The 21,798-nt window shown below is 43.4% G+C and overlaps 1 protein-coding gene across 2 annotated transcripts in view; it reads left to right on the top strand.

Annotated features, from left to right (window-relative positions):
- The window catches only part of INTS9 (integrator complex subunit 9), a 61,540-nt gene that overhangs the window by 19,645 nt on the left and 20,097 nt on the right, over positions 1-21,798 (top strand). For both annotated transcript variants that reach the window (XM_058020170.1, XM_058020171.1), the window contains exons 7-12: positions 813-933; positions 2,646-2,780; positions 5,381-5,492; positions 11,384-11,564; positions 13,740-13,800; positions 20,522-20,693. In XM_058020170.1, coding sequence (XP_057876153.1) covers positions 813-933; positions 2,646-2,780; positions 5,381-5,492; positions 11,384-11,564; positions 13,740-13,800; positions 20,522-20,693 — 782 coding nt within the window. The remainder of the gene's footprint in view (positions 1-812; positions 934-2,645; positions 2,781-5,380; positions 5,493-11,383; positions 11,565-13,739; positions 13,801-20,521; positions 20,694-21,798) is intronic.

Here is a 21,798-nt window from a genome sequence, read left to right as displayed (position 1 = left end):
TGGCAGCTGTTCTGCTTCCTGCCTCAGTTTATGTTGCTGAGGAAGATTTATTTCCCAGAAGTTAGCCATCCCTCTTCCAGCCTGTGACATTATAGTTCACTTCTTCCCTTGACAACGCCGGCCAGCTGACTTGCAGTGTCCGTGAGGAGCAGAATGGATGGATCTCACTTTGGTGTAAAACATCTTAAATACTTCCGTGGAGGGGATTTCAAAGAGCTCTGCAGTGTCAGCTCGTGTGTCCCTGCCAGGGCACTCAGGAGGGAAGTGGGGTTGAAGGCAGGGAAGCTGAGCTGAGCTGCAGGGACATGTGCTCTTGGAAGAGACCAGTGGCAGAAATCAGGGCAGGGCCATCCCTGCTTGTGGTCTGGTAGCTGTACTTTAATCACCAGATTGCTTCAGATTATTAGGGAATTTTTCAGATTATTATGATATAAAAAATGATATTATTATGATATAAAAAATGGACACTGATCTGAGATCCTAGTGCTGGAGGTGCATTTCTTGTTGACATCTCAAATCAGCCAGCACTTTTCATCAGGGATGAAAATACCCCAAGAGTCGCGGTAACACCTTGATCACAGCTATTTCTTTGATGCAAGGGCTGGACAGAACATCAACAAAGAGAGCTGGAGAGCAGTCCTCAGGGTGAGGGAAATGTGGCTTTGCTCCTCACTTTGAAGCACCAGGCACACTGAAAATAAAAATTTAAAAGGGTAAAATGAAAGATGTGGAGAATGTAAATGGTTGTAGAAGCTGGTCCAGCACCAGCTGTTGTTCTGGATCCCCACAGAACCTCCCACTGGTGTTCACAGGTTGCTGCCAGCCCCGCTGAAGGATGCAGTGGAGGTCTCCATGTGGAGGAAGTGCTACACCATGCCTGAGGTGAACGCAGCCCTCAGCAAGATCCAGCTGGTGGGCTACTCCCAGAAAATCGTGAGTACCTGGACAGCTGCCCTCAGGGCAACACCAAAACTCCTCAGGGCAACACCAACAATTGTTCCCCAGCTTTTCCCCTCTAAATCCTGTGTTGGTTGGATCTAGTTACCCTGGCACAGGCAAGCAAGACAGGATTACACAGACTGCCCCTCAGTCTGCCTCCCAGGAAAGGCTCTTGTTTGGTGAAATCAGGGAATATCCATTTGTTTCTTCTCTTCCTTGGGGAGGCCAACTTTAAGGCGGCGTGCCCTCAAATTTGGAGCTGATGGCTGGCCCACTGAGAGCTGGGAGGATGCAGGGAGTGAATGTATCCTCTCTGTCTCTAAGCCACATCCCCTTCCCAGCTCCCCAGTCTCACTTCTGGGAATCTTCAGAGTGCTTTAGCCTCCACTTTGTTTCATACTGTAAATTAGGGACTGTAAACAAAACCTAATGGTTCAATGTGAACTTCAGAAACTCCTTTCCCAGGGCTTCCAGCTCACAGTTATTGACTGTAATGCTGTTGACTATAATCCAGTGTAGTTTCCAGAATGAACTGAACCCACAGTTCCATAGACTGCAGATCCCATATGGATTGTTGGCAGCATGTGTGCCATGATCCCTGCTCTTGTTTGGGCTGTGATACCTGGTTTTGCTGCTCAAAGGCCTTAAAAAATAAAAATATGGGTTAAAGTAAGTTGTGACTTCTCATTATCCATGGATTGTTTCAGTTAATTTTTGACTGTCCTCACAGTGTGGATGCATCTCCCATAATTTTAGATATGTGTGTCTCAGCCAATCATTCTTTTGTAGTTATTGGGGAAAAAAAATCTATTTTTTCTCTTCCCAAAGCTAACTTTTCAAATAATCAAACTTTAGAGCCTTGGCTTGCACACTCTGAGGAATGAAGGCACCCTGCCTTGTTTTTCAAGGCATCCAAATAAGTATTGAAATACTAGAAAAATCATTGTATTGCATGAATCAGGTGCTTGTTCTATTATTCAGTTACCAGAAGGCAGATCACATTAGGGAGGTTTATTTTCCTTTCTCCAAACAAGTATTCCACATTCCTGGGTACAGATGAAGGAATACAATTCCTAATGACACCTGCAAAGGAGGCAACTGTCAAGTTGCTTACACTGAAACTAAAATGTGGTTTGAGTTTGCAGGATGTTGTTGCTAAATTACCAGCAGGTAGCATTTGAAAAGAAATAAAGTTAGAAAGCTGGTGAGTTTGAGGTTAAATTTGTTTTCCACAGTAAAATTTGCAACCCAAGCAGAGTTTTTATATCAATATAGAAGTGCTTGTCCTTCCTTCTCTCCTGCTGGCCAATACCAATTTAATTCGACTAAAGGAGAATAGAATCTTCAAAGATGCAAAGCTCCCACAAACTTCTTCAATACAGCAGAGACAAGCAGAAGATCAAGATTAAGGATCAAGATTGATTCCTTCATTTTGAGGTGTTGTTCAGTGTGAACTCAGATGCCATAAAATTCTCATGGAAGAGAAACTTTATGGAGGCTCTGCCTCAGGAAAAGCTTTTCTCAGAGCATGTGTCCTGCTAGACATGGGTGGGTAAAACCAGCAGGTGTAATTCTCAGCAGAACAGCTTCACAAAGGCTTTGAGCAGCAGAACTGCTGTTGAAATTCCTACCACTGATGACAAAATGACCTGTCCTGATTTCTTCTGGGGCTCTCTCAAGTTCATGTCTCTCACTGTGTGTTTCAGGAGCTGTTTGGTGCTGTGCAGGTCACCCCTCTGAGCTCGGGCTACGCTCTTGGGAGCTCCAATTGGATTATCCAGTCACACTATGAAAAGGTTTCTTATGTTTCAGGATCTTCTCTGCTTACAACACACCCTCAGGTACAGCCCCTGACTTTCCTTAGTCTTTAGGAGGAACTTTTGCTCCAAAAAAAGGGGTTATTCCAGCTGGGATCAGGTTTAAGGTAGAGGCCACTTTAAGGTAACTGTGTTATCAGTGCCTGGACTGAATGGGCATTGATAAGACATACCCTGACAAATGACAGGTATCAATAGTTATGAGGGAAAGATAACTAAAATTCTTTGTTCTTCGTGATTTGATGTTCACTTAAAACTGTGGAATTGTCTTTCACTCTAAAGAGGAAATTTTCAATAGAGTTAAACAAAAGAGCATTAGTGACTTTTTAAAAAAAATCCATATTTGACTGAAGAATCTTCACAGACAGTTCACAGACTGCTTTATATCACTTCTGAAACATCCTTCCTTAGGAGGAATGATAGCTCAGTGGCTGCCAACTTTTCCACCCTGCTCTGCTAAGGGCAAAGTCTTTATAGTGCTGTAGATGTAATTTCCAGTAAATTAATTCTCTCTAGATCCATAAATTCTTACTGCAAAGAAAGGCTTGAAGTTTGCAGTGCCATGCGCTTCAGAAGTTGTCAAAATAGTTAAAAGCATTATTGCAGGAGGTATTTAAAAATAATTTAGAAGATGTGTCAGGTTTTTGATCACTAAGTGATTTCCCCCAAGGTGGGTCTCTGCTGGAGAGCTTTGCTTCTGAGCATCCCTCATTTAAAAGCTTGTTCTCAGCTGAGAAACTACAGTAGATAAATGATCCTTAATAGTATGGCCATCCTTAGGTGCACAAAATGTATCAGAGCCTCTAAATCCCTGTTTCTCATCAGCCTCATTCCATCCTGGGCTGTGCTCTCATCCCCTCCTGGAGAAGGAGCAGCAGTAGTTGATAATGTGTGAATGGAATATTTCTGTGAGGAGAAACTTTGCCCTGTACAAGTAATTTGGTAGCTGAGAATGTTTTCTCCTCACTGACATGAAAAGAAATTCAGTTTATCAGGTCAGACTTCATTGTTTTCCAAAGGTGAACATTTCTCTGGAAGCTTCTGGTAAAATCTCTGGTTTTAAGGAAATTAAGTCCCAGTAGCAGAGAATGGTGTGAGTGAGCTGCTCATGGGCACATCTGTAAAATGAAATATTTAACAGATAGTTAAAATCCCATTCAGTTTGTACTTTCCTTGTTATTTACCACATCACAGATGTTACCCCATATCACCATTGTCTTGCATTTGCTTCCAGATGCTTTTTGAGGACAATGGATAGTTTTTGTCCTGGGGTTAATCCCTGGGAGCACCAGCACAGGCTGCTACAATCTGGTGTTTCTGTGTGTGGCTTTTGGGAGCTTCCAACCAGCTCTTCATCATCTCTTTGATGTTTGACAGACAATATGTAATGATAACAGTATCTCTTGAGTGGCACACAGTCAGAATTGTGAGCAACAAATCATTTCTTCCTCAGGAGTGAGAAGTTGTTTGTCTGTCCTGGTTCTCCATATGATCATGATGAAAAGTTCATCATGAAATTCCCATTTTTTTAGCAGGGTGTGAAAAAAGTCACTGCATTTTGTTTTAAAATAGGATGTACTTTGAACATATCCAGAGCTGCTTTTGCAGTGAATTGGGATTTAGGCCTGGCACCACTGACTGTTCCCTGTTCTTCTGGCAGATGGTTTCCATTGAAATTTTGTCTCCCCCTCTCCTGAGGCTGGATTGACACCGTTGCCACTGAAGTGGAGAACAGGAGTTGACAGCACAGGTTCAGACATGTCACTAAAAGCCTTTTAAGACATATTCTTTACATTAACCCACAAAGATCAATGCAGGCCCTCTCAGTGCAATGGCATCTGAAATTATGGGGATCTAATATACCATAATCATTATGTACATTATCACAGGCAGATTCCATATTATTTTTTATTGCATTATTGGCATTTCATTTTCATGGACACACTGGAGAGAGTCAAAGATTGTGATCAATCTCACGTGTCAGGTCTGATCCTACAAGGGGGTGCACAGTTTCAACTCCTGTCAGAGTTGATATGAAATTCCCCTGCATGTTTAACAGAGCAGGGTCCTTCTCAACTGCTTCAGAATGGCTCTGGAGAGCTGTGAGCAGGGGAATTGACCTTACAGTGGTCTTGGGGGCTCAGCAGAGGAAATCTCTTCATCTGTCTCTTCTGGCAGAAATCTTTCCTGACTGGTGAGACTGCAGAGAGTTGTTTATTGAGAGTAAATAACCATAAGATACCCCACAGCTGCCAAGCAGTTGCCCACTTTTGCTTAATCAGTAGCTGTGGCAAGGACATCCCAACCCAGAGTGAGGCTCAGTTACCTTTTCACCATCTGCAGACAGAGAATTGGATTTTACCTTATCAAGATTGGATCATGCCACGTTTTCAGTGTCAAGAATGTGTATTTAGTGTCACACTAACATCAAATTTCTGAATATCTACTCTCTGTTTGCTAATGCAGAGAAATGCGTTTGCAGTTTCATCCTGCTTTAATAAAACAAGTTAGTTTTCCACAGATGGAGGAGTGTGAGGTGTAAAATGTTTGGTGACTGTATCCATCATGTCCTGCCTGGAGGAACTGTCCCATTCCTGATTTTATTTCCCTGTGCTCGGTTCCAGCCCATGGACCAGGCTTCCCTTAAGAACAGCGACGTTCTCATCCTGACAGGGCTGACCCAGATCCCCACCGCCAACCCTGATGGAATGGTGGGAGAGTTCTGCAGCAACCTGGGTAGGTCACTGAGAGAAATCTCCTGCCTGTTTTATCATCTTATTCATGGCTTTGGGTGGGAAATAATTCTGAGATTCCTGGAATTGAATAAGTTGTCCAGCTATAGCTCCTGGCATAAAACTACCTGTTTAGATTTTACGATGTGCTCTTGGTGTCATTAATACAGTAAGTGCTTGGAGAGACACAAGTTGTACCTAAAATGTTTTGGAATGGAACAGGTATAATGAGATTTAATCACTTGCTGCTCCTGGTTTGCTAAGTATGTCACTTGGCTGCCAACAGGCTATGTGGATATTGTTCCCAGCTGAAATATTACTATTTCCTTCCTGTGGATCAGCCAGAGTAAAATCTTTATATGCTTTTTATGACTTTCAGTTTTGAAAACAAGCACATCTGCTTCCCTTCTTACACCTGACTTTTAAATATATCGAAAGCAAACAGCACACTCTCTGTTTAAAAAAAAAAAAGTCAAGATATATTTATAGACCCCCAGATATATAAAACCTAATCAGACGCTTTCACAGCTGGAAAAGCTGATAATTGCAAAGCTGTGATATCAGTGTGAATGGCAGCATTTTCCAGCCTGTTTGGAATGTCACATCCAGTGCTGTTCTCTGCTTTTCTCCCCTTCCCCCTGCTGAGTTCCTCTGTGCTCTCATCCTTCTTTCATCAAACCACTTTTCCATGGCTGTCCTGCTCTATGTTCCCTGTTCTTTCATCAGAGATCTTCCCTTTTTTTTAAATTCACTACTTTTTACATATAAAACTAAAAAGCTCATGATGGAAAGATCCTGACAAAGGTTACCAAAAGACATGAGAAAACTAAATCAGACTAAATTCCTGGTCTGGTGGAATGGGACCCTGCCCATGGCAGGGGGTTGGAATTGGAGGATCCCTAAGGTCCCTTCCAACCCAGTCCACTCAATGATCCTAAATATCTGTTAATAGAGCACATTTTGGCATTTTATAAGAATGGTAATTATGGGTTTTACTAAAGATCCTCTCTGCCAGCATCCTGGCTCCAGCAGGGACTGTGTGCATATGCCTGAAGAAGAGCAGGAGAGCAGGGTGGGATTCTGGGATGCTTTGCTCTCACGATCTTTAAGTTTTTTATTTCAGGAATTTCCTGAATTAGATGTGTTTGTGTAGTTAACGACGCCCAGTGGTTTTGTTCAGCCTCCCCTTGAAGCTGTGTTGACACCTGTGACTTCCTTTCCTAAATGTGTGTTTTTACATGTGTGTATGTGTGTGTTTCACCTGCCTTTTCATTGTGTTTAAACACTGAATTTTATTACCCTGTGAGCTGCCACAGATCAGCTCTGGTGACACTGTGTTGGTAAATCCAGATGTGCTGCCCTTCTCTGGACCTTCATGGGGGTCACTGTCCCTCTGACAAACAGTGGCACAATCCCCTCCTATAGCACTGAGTAAACAAGAGTGAGACTGTTCATTAAAATGCATTTACAAATTAAAGTCTTAGGGCTGTAGTTGAGCCAAAGCAGAATCCAGAAGTTGGCTGTGTATAAATAAACATGTTACATGTGTCAGTGCAGGTGGCTGTTTGTCTGCACAACTTGTTCTGGTTTACAGAAACACTCTGAACTCTTTTCAGGGGTTTGCAGGTCCTCAAACCAATTTCTGTCTTGAATGAGACAAACTCAGAGAAATGAGAAAATCATTAAAGACCAAAGGAAGATGATAAAATAATGCCATTGTAAGAATCTGGAATTTGAGTGATACTTGCCAAAAACCAGCAATCTGAAGAAATTAAATATTTCTATATTAATGCAGTTTAGGGCTGTCTTTTACATGACACCAGCTATATTTATCTACTCAACATCAGGAAAACAGAGAATCAGTTTTCTTTCAAATATGTAAAAAGTCCAGAAGCAATGGGTTAATGGGAAAATCAATTGAACAGGCAGGCTGAGCACAGTGGTTTTCATCTGTGTTTTCTCACTTCCAAGGGAGTGCACAAGCAGCTCAGAATATTCAAGATAAAAACTCTAAAGCAGACCAAAATTCCCCAAAAGTGTGTATGAGGAGGTACCAGCATGCTTGTGAAGGAGGGATGTGAGGCACAGAAATGGAAGTAAAAATATCACCTCAGTGTCTGTTTTCATCCCAGAAAATTCCACCTCACTCTCTGTTTTCATCCCAGAAAATTCCACCTCACTCTCTGTTTTCATCCACTTTACCCCAAGCCCCTTTTTTCCCTGCTCAGCTCTGCAGCAGCAGCACTCTGCAGCTCAAGGAGAGCAGTTTTATTTCCACATTGCCTTGGGCAGCAGCAGCAAAGCTGCCAGTCTGTCTGTGGGGACAGTTGGTGATATTTTGTGTGAGTGTGAGGCTGTGTGTGTTTATAGAGAGCAGAAAAGAGCACAGTTTGCTTTTTAGGTGCCAACTCGACCTTGTGGCAGCAGCTGTTGGGAAAGCAAGGATCTCTTTGTGAGTTGTAAATTGAACAACTTGTTATGGAGCTGCTGAAGGAGACTAAATTTGAAATGCCAAGATTATTATACAACTTTTATCAGGAGAGAGCATCCGTCAGTCACCAAGATAAATTGGGCTTTAAACAACTTTCAGATAGATGTGTCCTCTTGCTGACAACTCTGAAAAGTTGTTTTAGTGCTGCAGAGAGCCAGACTGGACCTGCTGCTTGTGTGGAAAGCATTATTTTTGGAAGGGTTGTCACCCCTGTTTTGCAGAAGCTGGGAGGTGATTCTTAAGCCTTTGTGGATCCCTGGCTTGGTGGGCATCTGGCTGGAATCTTTCTCCACTCCCAAGATTGTGATTTTATATCCATTATTGCTCAAAACAGCTCTTCAGTTTTGCTGGGGGCAGAAACTCAAGCTGACATCTCCTCCAAGACTTTACCCTCTGTTATTTCTTCTGTGGCCCCAGGAATCTTGAACTTGTGCTTGTTTTCAGCAGAAAATGTTGAGGTTTGCAGGGAACCAGTGGCTGTGGGGAAGGGAGAGCTGGGAATTCAGGCTGTGTTGGCTTTGGCATGGCCAGGTTTTGGTAGTGTGGGGCTGCAGGGCTGGTTTCTGTGAGGGGTTTCCAGAAGTTTTCTCCATCCCAGCTGGCTCCAGGATGGACCCACTGCTGGCCAAGGTGGCAGCACTTGTGGGATATCAGAGTGAAGAGGGGAAGGAAATTACTGTGCAGGAGCAGTTGCAGCCAGGGAAGAGGAGAATGAGGATTAGTGAGGAACAGCCCTGCAGACCCCTAGGGCAGTGAGGAAGAGGAGGCAGGAGCTACTCCAGGCACCAAAGCTGAGATTCCCAGCCCAGGGAGAGGCAGCTGTGCCCCTGCAGCCCATGGGGCCCCACAAGGGTGCAAAAATCCACCTGGAGACCCCACACTGGGGCAGGGGGATGCCTGAAGGAGCTGTGACCCCACACTGGAGCAGGGTCCTGGCCTGGCCTGTACCCTGTGGAGAGACATGAAATAAATTAAACTGATTTCCACAAGTCTGTTTTGTCCGTGATGGTAATAAGTCATTGATCTCTCCCTGGGTTTAACTCTCCCCACAAGATTTTTGTTACATTTTCTCCCCTGCCCAGCTGGGTGATAGAGCAGCTTCGGTGGGCACCCAGCCTCCAGCCAGGGTCAAAGCACCACAAAGGAATGGAATTCAGGTTTTTTTTGTGGCCTGACACATTCTTTTACCTCTATTCTGCATCCCATCCCTGGCCTGTGCACCATTCCTGCTGCAGTGGGTGTAGGTACTTCCCTCTGCAGAAGTTTTGGGTGTGTGATGTCTCTGTGTAAATTCAGAGCCTCAACTTCCACCTCCAGATGGCTTTGAAAATATTCTTAACCTCCTCATTGCTCTCTTCACATCCTGTTTACAGCTGGGATAGTTTAGATTTGCCCAGGTGAGGGGGATAATGTCACACATTGCTGGGATGTTTGGGAACATCTCAAGTTCTGGACAAATGTGAGCGGTTGCTGCTCATCTCCACAAATATTTGGGTGGTACAGTTTGCAAAGGGCCTGGAGAAATAAATCCCCTACCCTGCAGTTGTATTATAAGTGGTAAACAAGGGGCCTTTGATCAGCACAGTGTCAGAGGTACTGACTGCTACAAGGAGTAAAACAACCACAAATGCATGTGAAAATTCCTACTAGGCTGTGCATCCTCCCGAACTCCATAAAACTTAAACATTCAGCCAGAAAAAAATCTTCCTTGAGGAAGATTCTGCTCCATCAGGGGCAAAAAGACCCTTAAAGTGTTAAATCCATACCCCAGCAATGCTCAGCAGGAAATTGAAGTCAAGGAAGGGATTTGGGGGGATGCAATATTTGTATTTTCAGGCTCTTCCACAGCTTTCTGTGGAATGCTTGGTGCATGCTGTTATTGCTGCACTGCATTTAACAGCAGTGGATGGTTTTACCCCACAGGTGAAATTGCTCACTGAGCTGAACAAAGTATTTCTGCTTTCCCAGAAGGTGCAGTGTTTTTGTAATTCATTCTGCCAAAAGAACACAATGTTTGCTCTGCTTGCTTTTGCTGTTGTGCTCAGATCTGTCTCAGTTACAGAGTAAACCTATATTTCCTTTTTCTTCTCATTTTTATCTAGTCTCATGCTGTCTACAAGTTTTAAATTGTTCTTGTTATACAGAAAGGACAGAAATATTTAGTGTTTTTAAAAAAACCAAACATTCCATCACCCATTTCTGGCTCTGAGTGCTGTTTGAAATAACCACACCTTCAGCTTTCCATCTGAAATCCAAGCACTGAACAGCACACCATGTGCAGTGCTTTTGGCTGAGACCTGGGAGCTGTTGTCCTTCCCCTCTGGAGGCAGCTGGGAGTAGGAGCAGGGTTTATTTCGATGGTGAGGTGTTTTTGTCACTCCTTCATCCTCCTGTGCCAGTGCACGGCTGCCCTCTCCTGTCAGGAGTTTTCCTTGTGCCCCCAGCTAAAGGAGTAGAATCACTCCACTTAGCCTGGAAAGGGCAGGAAATAAATGTATTTAATGATCACAGGTTTTCTTCCCAACTCATGTGCATGATGTGTTGTGCTAATTCGTGCAAAAGCTGCCTTTTGTGTAAATTTGGGTGAAAGGAATTTATTAAAAGTTTAAATTCACAGGCAGTAAACTGATTTCTCTCATTGTTTCTCCCCTAGCAATGACAGTCCGGGATGGAGGCAATGTCCTGGTTCCCTGTTAGTTCCAAAGTTCTTCCCAACTCATGTGCATGATGTGTTGTGCTAATTCATGCAAAAGCTGCTTTTTATACAAATTTGGGTGAAAGGAACTTATTAAAAGTTTAAATTCAAAGACAGTCAACTGATTTCTCTCATTGTCTCTCCCCTAGCGATGGCGGTCCGAAATGGAGGCAACGTCCTGGTTCCCTGTTGCTTCCAAACTTCTTCCCAACTCATGTGCATAATTCATGCAAAAGCTGCTTTTTATATAAATTTGAGTGAAAGGAATTTATTAAAAGTTTAAATTCACAGGCAGTGAATTGATTTCTCTCATTGTCTCTCCCCTAGCGATGGTGGTCCGAAATGGAGGCAACGTCCTGGTTCCCTGTTGCTTCCAAACTTCTTCCCAACTCATGTGCATAATTCATTGTGCTAATTCATGCAAAAGCTGCTTTTACTATAAATTTGGGTGAAAGGAGTTTATTAGAAGTTTAAATATAAAGGCAATTAATTTATTTCTCTCGTTTTCTCTCCCTTAGCAATGATGGTCCGGAATGGAGGCAGTGTCTTGGTTCCCTGTTACTGCCAAAATTCTTCCCAACTCATGTGCATAATGTGTTGTGCTAATTCATGCAAAAGCTGCTTTTTATATAAATTTGGATTAAGGGAATTTATTAGAAGTTTAAATTCACAGACAGTGAACTGATTTCTCTCATTGTCTCTCCCCTAGCAATGACTGTCCGGAATGGAGGCAATGTCCTGGTTCCCTGTTACCCCTCTGGAGTCATCTACGACCTGCTGGAGTGCCTCTATCAGTACATTGACTCTGCAGGACTCTCCAATGTCCCCTTTTATTTCATCTCACCTGTTGCCAACAGCTCCCTGGAGTTCTCCCAGATCTTTGCTGAGTGGTAGGTGTGCCAGGGCAGCACCCTCAGCTGTGGGAAGAGGCAGGTGCAGGTTATCTCTACCTGACAGATTCTAAAATAATCCTGGTTAGGATTGTGAACATGTTCCTGGAGTCACCAGGGGGTGGGTGTGTGCTTGTGTAAAAATATATTCTATAATTAGGGAAGGATCATTTCCTATAGAAGGTACAAACTCAATCTCTGCTTTTTGGTGCTTACCCTAATGAGTAAATTATGTTCTGACTTGAGTGAGTTTTAGCTGTGCCTGTTTGCAAGTCTTAGCCCCCCCCAGATTCTACCATGATGTCCCTGGCTAAGCAAAATAGACTTTTCAGGCTTAATTTTGCTGAGCCATGGCAAGAAAAGGCCAAGAGCGTCCTGGGCTGCACGAGGCAGAGCAGAGTCAGGAGAGGAGATCCTGCTGTGCTCAGCGCTGCTGAGGCCACATGGACAGTGTTCTCTGGGGTTCTGGTCTCCCCAGTACCAGAAGGATGTGGGGTTTCTGGAATGAGGCCAGCACAGGGCCATGGAGATGAGGGGAGGCTGAGGGAGCTGGGACTCTCCAGCCTGGAGAGCAGAAAGCTCAGGGGGAATTTATCATTGTGTATAAACACCTGATAGGATGTAATGAGGATCAGGGCTCAGTGTCTTCAGCAAGGCCCTCTGGCGGAACAAATCAAAACACGTGAAATTCCACCAGGGATTGGGATTTAAACTGCCAGAGGGCAGAGTTAGATGGGATATTGGGAAGAAAGTCTTCCCTGTGAGGATGATGAGCCCTGGCACAGGTTGCCCAGAGAAGCTGTGACTGATCCTCCTGGAAGTGTCCAAGGCCAGGTTGGATGGGGTTTTGAGCAGCCTGGGATGGTGGAAAGTGTCTATATCCATGGCAGGGAATTGGAACTGGGTGATCTTTCAGATCCCTTCCAACCCAAACCATTCCATGGTTCTGTGAAACACTGCAGCCTCTGTGCACAGAGGTTATGGAGACTTTGCTATGGAGACATCAAAATCCAGCTGGACACAATCCTGGATGATCTGCTCTGCTGAAAGTGCTTGAGCAGGGTTGGACTTGGTGATCTCAGGAGGGTCCTCCCAGCCTCAACCATTCTGTGATTCTGAGCCCTGGAAAGGAGAACTCAACCACTTGGAATCTTTCCACATTCTTACCAATGGAGACATGCTCTGCAGTATTAAATACAATAAGGTAGCTCTTCTCTTCTTCCTCTCCAGATTTGGGAGTTCAGGAAAGAAAAGACAGATCCTGGAAATCTTGTGGGATTTGATCCCTCAGGAGAATTGTAAAGATTATTGAAACCTGGTAGATTTATGGAAATGGAGGCAAAGGTTGAACATCTGTAAAATAGAGGTTTAGGGTCAGAACTGTGGTTGATATTCAGGGATTCCAGCTTTTAATTCTACCCCTTACTCAGCTAAAGGAAGTGCCTTGCTCTTAGTATCCCTTAGACTTTATCAAAATTAGTTTGACCCAGGCTCATTTCTTTTTAATAAAGTGCAAGAATGAGCCAGGCAGTGTTTCCCAGAAAAGCCACCAGGACAGTGTCACTGCAGATCATTGTCACATCACCCAGACCTCTGACAAGCAGCTTTTTTTAGCTGCTGTAATAGGATGAATCAGGAGTCTGGGTAGAGCTCATCAACAGCTCTCAATATCTGTTGTAAAGATAAGTGATTGATGGAAAATGCCAGGTCACTGTGAGCCTTGGGCCGTGGGGAGAGGCAATTTACCAATAATAAATGCACAGGAAAATTGGATTAGAATGACCAAAAAGACCAAGTCACTGCTGAGAAGTGGATGAGGCAAGTGGGATTTTTCTGTTGACAGATGATTTGGCTTTGAGATCTGGATGAGGAACCATTGTGGATGCTGAGTTACAGATTTACCTTGAGCAGCAGAGGAGCTGTTCCAGTGTGTACAGAATTGCCTTCAGCTGCCCTGCACCATCTCTGTGTGATCCTGCTGTGACTCAGGTGTTGTGTCCTGTTGGTGTGGGGTCTCCAGCCAGAAACCCTGGCAGCAACAGGACAAATTGGGGATTTTGCACCTGGTGCCTGAGATCCAAACCAGTTTGCTCCAAGAGTGTAACAGTAGATGGCAGCAGATGCTGCAGGATGTGCTGCACCTCTAACTCTGCCTGCTTTCCCTTTCTTTTAAAGGTTGTGTCATAACAAACAAACAAAGGTGTATCTTCCAGAACCTCCTTTTCCCCACGCTGAGGTGAGTTACCATGGTCTTGTTCATTTTCTGGATCACAGTCCACCCACTGTAGCTGTCATTTTTTCATTTTTCTCATGAACCCATTTACAGCTATTTAAGTTTTGTTTAATTTTTCATAAAAGTGTTTTTTTTTTTCCTTTGCTTTCTGTGATGAATTTGGGAGCATGGGGGAGGAATGAGTGATGGTGTTCCCTAAACTCCAAAATTACCCTGTTTATTCCAGCCTATCACTTGCACAGGCTGGCCTGGTTCACTCCTTCCCCCACAGAAAGAGATCTGGTGTGGGATGTTTGCTCTTATCAGCTGCAGCCACGAGCATTCCCTTTGTCCAAGCAGTTTATTTCCAAGTCTGTGAAACGAAGAGCTGTTATCAGAGACAGCTTAGTCATGCCAGCTCCTTCCTCCCTCACTGAAGCAGGCATCATGTCTGCTGCAGGAGGAATGATATCTTGAAAGAGAGATTTTGATATCAAAATATAAAGTTTGCAGCACTGAGTGCTGTCTGTGGCAATTTTAAATGAAATTACTTGAGTGTTGTAATGAAGCAAAGAGGAATGAGGATTTGGAGGATTTTCCTGCAACAAAATAATAATTTTAGGAGAAGCTTTAGCCAAGCAGACATTAAATAAAACCGATGCCTTCAGAGTTACCTCACACAGCAGGACAGGAAATTCTCCTCTGGGAACAGGTAGCTTTCCCACTGAAGTAAACAACAGGCAGGCTGGGAAAGGAAGAAACAGGACTGAGAATTTTAGCTAAATGCTCCTCCTGTGAGCCACTGAGCCATTTGGGACGTGCAGAAACTTGGCTCTTTCAGCTGCTGTGGCCCAGACTGTTTGATGAGATGTGCAGAGTGGCCATGGCAGGTTTAAGAGCCCAGAAATTCAGTGCTTTTACAGACACTGGGTGGGTTTTTTCCTCTGATATAACTCATCCAGGGAGTTGTTCTGGAAATTGCCATTACCCATCATATCTATCATCTGTAGGTGCTTCAAAGGTTGTTGGAAGTAGGATCTGACCAGGAGCCCTCACTCTTTCCAGATGCTTGAATGTGTTGCAAGCAGGATGTGCAGTGAATTATGTATAATCTGTTACCAAGAATAATGTGGACTGCAGGGCAAGCCACCTGTTCACCACTTATTTTATAACCAAAAAATTCATTCCCACTGATAAATCAATTCCAAACTCCCTGAGTATGAGGCTCTGCAGCCTTGCTGTGGCTGTGCTTTCTGTCTTGCCCTCCATCCCTCCTTTCTGGGATGTCCTTGTTGATCCACAGTGTCATTGGATTCACTGCCAGCCCATATTCTGATTTACAATATCCACTGGAACTGGCAGATTGAAGTGAAAACCCTTCCAAAAATGAGAAGCCAAACATGCAGCTGTCAAAGAATGGATTAATTAACCCATCTTATACAATGGGTTTTTGTGTTTATGAAGTGATAACTCTGTCCTCTAATTCCTGGGACATTTTATATTCTCTGGGGGCCTGTTGATTGAGAGATTTTACTAAATTATTGGAACAGCTTTGCAAGAACTGTTCTGTGCTTCATGTGTAGATCAGGTAATTATGTAGGAAAGGCCTCCCAGCAGTGGATCCCTGCACAGAGGGAGGAATGGGATATCCCATGGAATATCCCATGGGATGTCCATGCCAAGCCCCAGTGCTCAGCACATGCCTTTTGTCCCTTGTTAAACCTCCAAAATCTCCCACCTGACACTCCATTTCATTCACACAGTGTGAAACATCCAGAAAATCTCTTTCCAGCACAATCCTGGGCCTCCAGAACCCATCTCCCCCCCAAGCAGGAGCTTTGTTTACTGGCCCTTCAGGGGATTTTTAATGAGTATCAGAATCAGACAGTGAATGATGGTTTCTATCAGAGAGGTTGTTAGTGGAGAATTGCTTGGCTTTTTTCAAAGTAATGCTAGGCTTGTGCAATGTAACCTGTGCTGAAATTGCCCATCATGAAAAGATGTGCTTAACTGCTCAGTTGTTGGAGAAAAATAGGGAATTACTCAGACATGCCTCTTACTTCTTAGGAAGCATTAATAACATGCCTGGCATGATACATCAGAGAGGGACAGGCCAGGAAATAAGCTTCTAATTATCCACAGAACAAGCCCAGCCCAGCATGCTGCTGGTCCTGAAATTTGATGTTCCTGTTAGTTGTATAAACAGCAAGATTTAAAAACAAGGAAGGCAAAAATATCCCCCAAATCCTCGATGTTGTCCCTTGCAGCAATGAGTTCCAGCAGTGCCTGATGTGTGGTAGAACAGAATAATTCCTTCCTTTAATCAGCTGTGATTGTATTTGGCATTTCACTTAACTATGCCTTTATTATTGTCACAAGAGGGTAAATAAAAGCATCTTCATTGTCTCTACAATTACTATTTTTATTTCTCCTCACTCTCTCCGCTCAGTTGTTTGAAGCTTTTGCATCCTCTCTGCGTGGAAAATTTTCCTTTTATGATTTATGTCGCGTGTTTTGAACTCATTCCTTGTTCTGCTCTGCTGAATAAAGCCAGACACATGTTCAGCTCTGCAGAGGACCTAAAACATTTCTCCCTGCTTGTTTAATTCCACTTTAATGGAGCAGTAGATGTTCATCTTACCTCCTCCTACACAGTCCTGGTACAGTTCTCGTGGTGGCAGTTTGCTTCCTAACATCAGTCTGAGTGAACAGGGAATACTTTCCCTCTGTTAGGAGCAGGGAATGTGGGCTGAAGTGCTTCAGGTTTATGGGGATGGATTTGAACATCAGTTCATACTAAAATTAGTAAAAATTGAGTGTCCAGGTTCTTGTTGAAGTCTCTCCTGCAGCCTTTTAGTGGTGCCCTAACTAAAAGAGCTTCTTTTAAAAAGTATTTCTGAGGGAAGAGTTGATCTGACTGCAAAGTCAAAAGCTGGAGATCCCAAATATTTATCAACACAGCTGGCAAGCCAGGGGGTGGCTTTCACTTCCAAGCCCCTGTATCCATTCTATCCAAGGTTCAGCTGTCTAAATTGGCTCAGATTGAGGCTCCACAGTCCCTTGCTAGATACTGTGGAGCAAAAACCAGTAATTTGTTTAGTTTAGATTTGTTATTCTGGTATCCCAGAACCAGAATTTGGTGTCTTACCAAATTCCATGTGGGAATATCCCAGCCCAGCACAGCCCCAGATGAGCAATTAGGGTTCTCCTTGACAATTTTAACAGGATCCATGGATTGTACACTCTGCCCCATCCCTTTTGTGGAGCTAGAGGCTTTGTGTTTATAAAGGAATGGCTCAATTGTTGGAGCTGAATTGTTCCTCTCCGTTCGATCTGCACATGGACAATTTCAGGCTCTAAGATAAGTGAATCCAGACTCCTCTAAATGTCTGCAACAATAAAATCTGAGAGGTAATTTGTATTGATCAGTATTTGCCAGTGGAGGGAGGATTTGGATTTACTGTGCTCTTATTAAGGATTCTGTTAGCTAGATCTAAGAGAAATGGCTGCAAAACCCCTTTTTTCTGACTCAAAAAAGAGCCAGGGTGGGAGTAATATTGATTTTGTGATCTTAAAAACCACCATTTGTCTTCTTCATCTTTGATTCCCTCCTCCATTTACCAGTTCCTGCATAACACATTTAAATAAATACCTGGAACCAGGTGATTGTGGAATATTATGGTTTGTTTTATAATAAATATTATCATATGGGAGTTCAGTGATCCATGGGGGTCTCTTCCATTTCTGGATATTCTGTGATAAAATTAGGCCTCTGTTAGTGTTGATCTGATGGAGTGAGGGAGGTGAAGTAATAAATGCATCTCTCATTCCCTGATAGGAGCCACATCTGTTCCAAATTCTGGATACAGAGCACACACACACACACAGAGTAAATATCTGTGTATTTTGGCTCACTTCAACAAAGGATACACAAAGGCTCTGGAGATTTATCCTGTTTATAGCAGCAGTTGCTGACCCTGTAAATCAAGTGTACAGCTTTAAAGGGAAGCACAGAACCATTTGGGATTTCAGAAAAACGCAGCTCTCACTCTTGATCCAGTACTTTACCAGCCCCTGTCTCTTAAGCTTTCAGTCAATAGTGGTTCTTTCTGTAAAAAGATATTCTGAATGTTGCTTGTGCTCTCCAGAAAAAGCCCACTGTGGAAATACTGACTGGCTCAATGCCAGGCATTGGGTTTGGCCCAGCTGGAGGTCGGACCATGGCACAGCAAAGTTTACACACCCCATCTCATCTGGAGATAAACAAAAAAACCTGCACAAATCATTCCAAACTCAGTCCCCTTAATGACTTGGGAAATTTTGTTGGACCTGTTTTGCAAGTTCAGCTCCGTATATTTTTGATGGGGTGATTAGAAGAGACTTTACTGTAGATACTAAAATCTACCAGCTGCTTTCCCCTTGGAGTAAAACATCTCTAAACTTATTTTTGTAGCCTTTCACCCATGCTCTGTCCACCTGTGAGAGTCAGGGATTGTGAGCTGAGCTCTGAAGCCTCACCAGACTTAGCAGAAAAGATCTGGCAAGATAAAAAGAAAAGATGAAAAAAGAATCGTCACCAACGAGCTCCTGAAAACTGGATTAGAGCTCCTGTGTCTCTTTACAAAGCAATAGGAGAGGATTTGAAGCTTCCATAAGGCTTTGAAGAAAATACAGCTTTTATGTTGCTGAGCAGTGAATGTTTGTGGAGGGATGGCAGGGAAATGAGCTGTTCAGTGCTTTCCACATCCAGTGCTGCCCTCAAATCTTCCCAAAAATCTGAATGCTGCATACAAATTAATATCATTTGAAGGGGCCTGTGAAAGAAGAAGCTGGAACAACAGTTTTGTGATTTTTCAGGGGTGTCTTAGGTGAATGCTGGATTTAGAAATGTCTTTCCCTGACCTATCTGCTTGGTCCTGGAAAAGTTTTCCCCTGGAATGTCACATATCCCATTTAATGCTTGAAATAGAAATTATCCTCCTCTTCCAGTTTACCCAGTTGAAAGTGCTTCTGCAATTTCAATTTTGAGGCACTTGACTTCCCTCAAAAAAAAAACAAATAGAAAAAAGCTTTTTGAGGCCGTTTCCTACAAGTTCATTTAAATGTCAGTATTTTATGGATTCAAATTTGTTTTACCCATTGTCTGCTAAACTGCGGTTTTTATTACTGAAGCTAAGTTTAGATTCTAAACCCTGCACTCCAGATGTGTTAATCAGAAATCTTTACCAGTATAATTGCAGGAATGTTTTTGAGATTCAGTGCCTATCAACTGCCAGAGCAGTTATTGGGTGTTTTTTTTCCAATTTCCCTCTTGAAGATTAAATGGGAATTAGCTATTCCTTGTAAACTGCAGAAAATGTAGTCCAGTTTCTACCTCCTCCATGATTCAAGGATCCACGTGGAAATGATCCATGTGCATCTACAGAATTGTGGAATAACCTTGAATTCTGCTTTGTGGTGCACAAGTGGCTGAAAATTCCCAGTTTCTCTTAATTTCCATGCAGGAACCTTAGATCAGCCATGGTACAAAGTAACACGGGACATGGGGAAATGGCTTTAAGCTGAAGTGAGGAAGGTTTAGATGAGATATTAGGGAGAAAATGAGCAAATCTTCCCTGTGAGGGTGGAGAGGCCCTGGCACAGGGTGCCCAGAAAAGCTGTGGCTGCTCCATCCCTGGAAGCGTCCAAGGCCAGCTTGGATGGGTCTTGGAGCACCGTGGGACAGTGGAATGGAGGTGGAAGTGGATGAGCTTTAAGGTTCTTTTCCAACCCAAACCATTCCAGGATTCTATGATTTGTTGAACAGCCCAACCTCGTTTTGAAACTGGCTGACAAAGGAAGCCCCCTTCCCTCCCTCCTTCCCTCACACTCTTTATCTCCATGATCTTTCTCTCATCTATTCAGTCTGTGATTTCATGTGTTAAATTCCTTGCTTTTTAAACTGTATTTACAGTTATTTTCATGCTGGAGATGGATGCATATACCTGCCAAGGAAAAACTTGCAAAATATTGCATGAAAGTGCTTCACAGCCTGGTTGTTAAATTGCTTTTTAAGTTGCACCTTGTTTTGCAGATTAGAAAACAGTGGCAGGAGAAATAAAGCAAAACTCTTTGAAAAGTGCCTTGATAAATAAACTTCTCCATCTTAGTGAAGAAATCTGTTCCACCTGCAGAGCTGATTGCACTGTGTCTGCAAAACATCTTATTGCTCTTAGTTCATGTTTATTGCTGGTTTCAGAGACAGTTAAGGAAGGGAAAGTCAGTCTGTTCTTTTTCAGCAGCTCTGATTTTGTGTGAACCCTTTAGACCAGGGAAGCTCAACAACATTCTGTTGAAGGCAAAAGTGCCTGCTACTGCTGTGATGCAAGAAAAGCAGGGTAAACATGAGCCCAGAGCTCTTTGCAGACATGGCAAATAGGAAAAAAGGAGCTTATTGTGAATTTGGCAGCTGAGCACTCTGCTCACACCAGGGAAGTTGAAGCAGGGAGTGTCTGCAGAGTTTCCTCCCAGTCACCACCCTGCTGGTACCAAAGAAGTGAGAGCAGGGACTTGGAGGCCCCATGTTCTGACTTCCTTTCCATAACATCTATGACAGTCATGACTAAATTTGTTGGAAAAATCTAAGGGACTCTCTGATGAGTTAGGAATAAATAGCAGAACATTTATAATCTCATGTAAACAAACACACTCAAGCACAGAGGCATGAAAAGTTGCACTGTCTGGATTTTTTTTGTTTCTCTTTCAGCTCATTCAGACAAACAAATTGAAACATTATCCCAGCATCCATGGAGACTTCAGCAATGACTTCAAGCAGCCCTGTGTGGTGTTCACTGGGCATCCCTCTCTCAGATTTGGGGATGTGGTGCATTTCATGGAGCTGTGGGGAAAATCCAGCTTGAACACTGTTATATTCACAGGTAAGTAAAATGCTGATATCATTATCAGATTAACAGTTCATGCACTCTGGTTAAGTGTGGCCACATCCTTGGGGCTTTGCTCATTTGTTCTGGGACAGAAGTTTTTTACTTCAGTAGGAGCTTATCTAAATTAGGGCCCCAGGACTGACTGCAGGGACAAATGTAATTATTGTGCCATTTAATTCAGTGTAGCCCTGCAGAGCCAACCTTTGCCATGCAGAGTCTATTCCTGCCACGTCTGAGCAAAATCTTTGTTATGCACAGCAGTAAAATGCCTACAGGAAATTAATTTTTGAATTAAAAGCAGCTGGCTGCAAGTTAAACCCAGGCAAGACCTAATGGATGCTGGTCAGAAAGGAAGAAACTGTTCCAGGAAGAAACTTTTCCTCATCCCTTCTCCTGCCTTTTCGTCTTTCAGGGTTTCTGAAGAGGTTTCTGTCCTCTCTGCTGTCCCAGAAGTGTGCACCCCACACAGACCTGGCACAGGGATCTGAGCTCTTCCTGCCTTTGGGCTGAGCTTTGTTCAGGTGGTTTTTGCCTGGCAGACACGTTTGTAGCTGAAGGTACATCCTGGCTCATTCCCCAGGGGAGCTGTTTCCTTTCTCAGTGCTCAACAGGTCTTTTAAGTTCTTCCACTTCTCTCCATCTGCTTCCAGTGCTGACCCTGATTAAAAATCCTTCAAGGCTTTCCCTGGAGCTGATCAGGTGTATTTGTACCTGATGTGTCACCCTGACAGAGCCCTGCAGTGGGCATTGTCCTGATCTGAGAAGGCAAACAATCACCCTTTAGGTCCTCACTCCTGATTTTGCGTCTGAGGAGCTCTGAGATAATGGGAGGTGTGCTCTGTATGACCTAGCCAGGTAAAAATGGTGTGGATTTTTGGACAAAATAATTAGAAGTGGGGAGGAGAGCCCTGAGGAACAAATCAAACCTACTCCCACAGCACGGGTACAATGGAGTCTCACTGTTAAGTTTATTTTCCTCCAGTTTTTAGTGAATAGGAAAGCTGCTGGAAAGCACAAAACCTGAATAAAAGAGGGCTGGGAAAGGGTTATTTCCTTTTTCTCTCTTTTTTAAACTGTAGACTCGAGGCTAGTGACAAGC

Source organism: Melospiza georgiana, chromosome 3 (genome assembly GCF_028018845.1).
Source record: "Melospiza georgiana isolate bMelGeo1 chromosome 3, bMelGeo1.pri, whole genome shotgun sequence".
Lineage (NCBI taxonomy): Eukaryota > Metazoa > Chordata > Aves > Passeriformes > Passerellidae > Melospiza > Melospiza georgiana.
This window is presented reverse-complemented; position numbering and strand designations above follow the sequence as displayed.